The 2276-nt window shown below is 51.9% G+C and overlaps 1 protein-coding gene across 1 annotated transcript in view; it reads left to right on the forward strand.

Moving 5' to 3' along the window:
* Positions 1–7: 7 nt before the first annotated feature.
* Positions 8–2276, forward strand: part of CHSY3 (chondroitin sulfate synthase 3) — a gene marked incomplete at its 5' end in the record, with an annotated part of 332244 nt that continues 329975 nt past the window's right edge. The window contains one exon of the mRNA XM_019517289.1: positions 8–314. Within this exon, the coding sequence (XP_019372834.1) occupies positions 8–314 (307 nt within the window). The remainder of the gene's footprint in view (positions 315–2276) is intronic.

The following is a 2276-nucleotide window of genomic DNA, read 5'->3' on the forward strand; positions in this document are numbered from 1 at the left end:
TGGGGCCGGCCCGGCGGGGTGCTCGCAGCCCCGCGGCTTCCTCTACGTGGGGGTGATGACGGCGCAGAAGTACCTGGCGGGCCGGGCCGTGGCGGCGCAGCGCACCTGGGCGCGCTCCATCCCGGGCCGCGTGGAGTTCTTCTCCAGTCAGGGCTCGGCCGCGCCCCCGCGCCTGCCCGTCGTGGCCCTGCCCGGCGTGGACGATTCCTACCCGCCGCAGAAGAAGTCCTTCATGATGCTCAAGTACATGCACGACCGCTACCTGGACAAGTACGAGTGGTTCATGCGGGCGGACGACGACGTGTACATCAAAGGTGAGGGGCCCCTTGTCTCCCCTCTCCTGGGAGGGAGGGAGAAGATCCACACCCCCCTGCTCTGCCCTTGATGGAGGAGGGAGTCCTAGCGAAGCGGGGCTGCAAGGGATCTCTCGGATCTTATGTGCTGTCTTAAATCTTCTACCATTTGTTGCATGTGCCACACAATTAGAAAGGGGGGAAAAAACAAACAAACCCGGTATGAATGACAGAAACTGCCTCCTTCTACTGGCTGATAAATAAGCAATGCAAAGCAAGAGTTGCTTGCACTGAATGGGCTCATAGGAAATGAGGGTTGGAACGGACCTCAGGAGATCGGCTCCTCTGATACCTCTGCTCAAAGTAGGACCAGTTAGATCAACCCATTATGTCATATCTTATGTTTAAATCTACACATTAATGCATTTTCCACACACTGACAAAATTAGAAGGGGAAAAAAAGTCAAAATTGGAAAGGGAAAAAAGGTACAAGTGACAGAAAATGCTTCCTTCGACGATCTGATAAAGTGTTAAGCAAGGCAAGCAAGAGTTGCTTGCACTGAATGGGGTGAAAGGAAATGAGGGTTGGAAGGGACCTCAGGAGATCTTCCCATTCAACACCTCTGCTCAAAGCAGGACCCGCCCCAACTAGATCAGCCCATTATACCATATTTTATCTTAAATCTACGATTTGTTGCATTTTCTGCACTCCCACAGAATGAGAAGGAACAAAAAACCCAGTATAAATAACAGAAAATACCTCCTTTGACAGTCTGATAAAGTGTTAAGCAAGGCAAAGCAAGAGTTGCTTGCACTGAATGGGCTCATAGGAAATGAGGGTTGGAAGGGAACTCAGGAGATCATCTTCTGTGACACCCCTGCTCCAAGCAGGACCAGCCCCACCTAAAGCTAAAGCTTTGAGAGGGGGTCTTAAAAACTTCCAAGGATGGAGAGTCCATCACCTCTCTGGGTAATCTGGTCCAGTGTTTTACTACCGTCCTGGTGAGAAAATTCTTCCTAATATCTAATTTAAACTTCCCTTGCTGCAGCTTGAGGCAGTTGCTCCTTATTCTGTCATCTCTCACCACTAAGAACAGTCGAGCTCCATCCTCTTTCAAACTCTGCAAACCGTCCCAGACAGCCACACTGCTGCTTGCTGCAGTTCCTCTTCGCCAAGCTCTCTCTGTGTCCCCAAGCCCACTGTACAGGGAGGCTGGAAGGGAGAGTGAGCTGGGCATGAGCAGGCCCCCCTCCCAACTGTCCCTCTTCCATTGGCAGCCTCTAGGGAGCTGTGATTCAGAGGCTGAGAGACACTTCTCTTGCTACCGAGGCCAGAGCTTTTTTCTCCCAGTGACCTTCACCTTTGGCAGGGGGGTCCTTAGCTGGGAAGAGGTAGGTTTGGAGGTGTTCCAGAGCCCTGGAGCATGCCTGCTTGGGGCTGGGGATATGAGATCCCATGGCTGTGGGTGTGAGCCCCAGACAATCACTCTTCAGTGGCAGGTCAGAGAGAGAGAGAGAGAAGCACTGCTGTCCAATTCCCAGGTCTGTGGTGCCTCTGTCTCTGACCATCCACTGTGAAATAGCTGTGGAGACTTAGTGAGGACATCCCTCCACTTCCTCTAGCTTCACTGTCCAGCCTCATCCAAAGAGGGAGGGGGGAATTGAGAGCAGACTTTAACTACCTGAAGGGGGGATCCAAAGAGGATGGAGCTAGACTGTTCTCAGTGGTAACAGATGACAGAACAAGGAGCAACAGTCTCCAGTTGTATGTTGGGAAAAACTTTTCCACTAGGAGGGTGGTGAAGCACTGGAACAAGTTACCTAGAGAGGTGGTGGAATCTCCATCCTTGGAGGTTTTTAAGGCCCAGCTCAACAAAGCCCTGGCTGGGATGGTGCTGCTTTGAGCAGGGGTTGGACTACATGACCTCCTGAGGTCCCTTCTAACCCTTGTTTTCTATGATTCTTTAAGAAGTAGCCAGGTGT

This window comes from Gavialis gangeticus, unplaced genomic scaffold (genome assembly GCF_001723915.1).
Source record: "Gavialis gangeticus isolate Ggan-Ray unplaced genomic scaffold, GavGan_comp1, whole genome shotgun sequence".
NCBI classification, from domain to species: domain Eukaryota; kingdom Metazoa; phylum Chordata; order Crocodylia; family Gavialidae; genus Gavialis; species Gavialis gangeticus.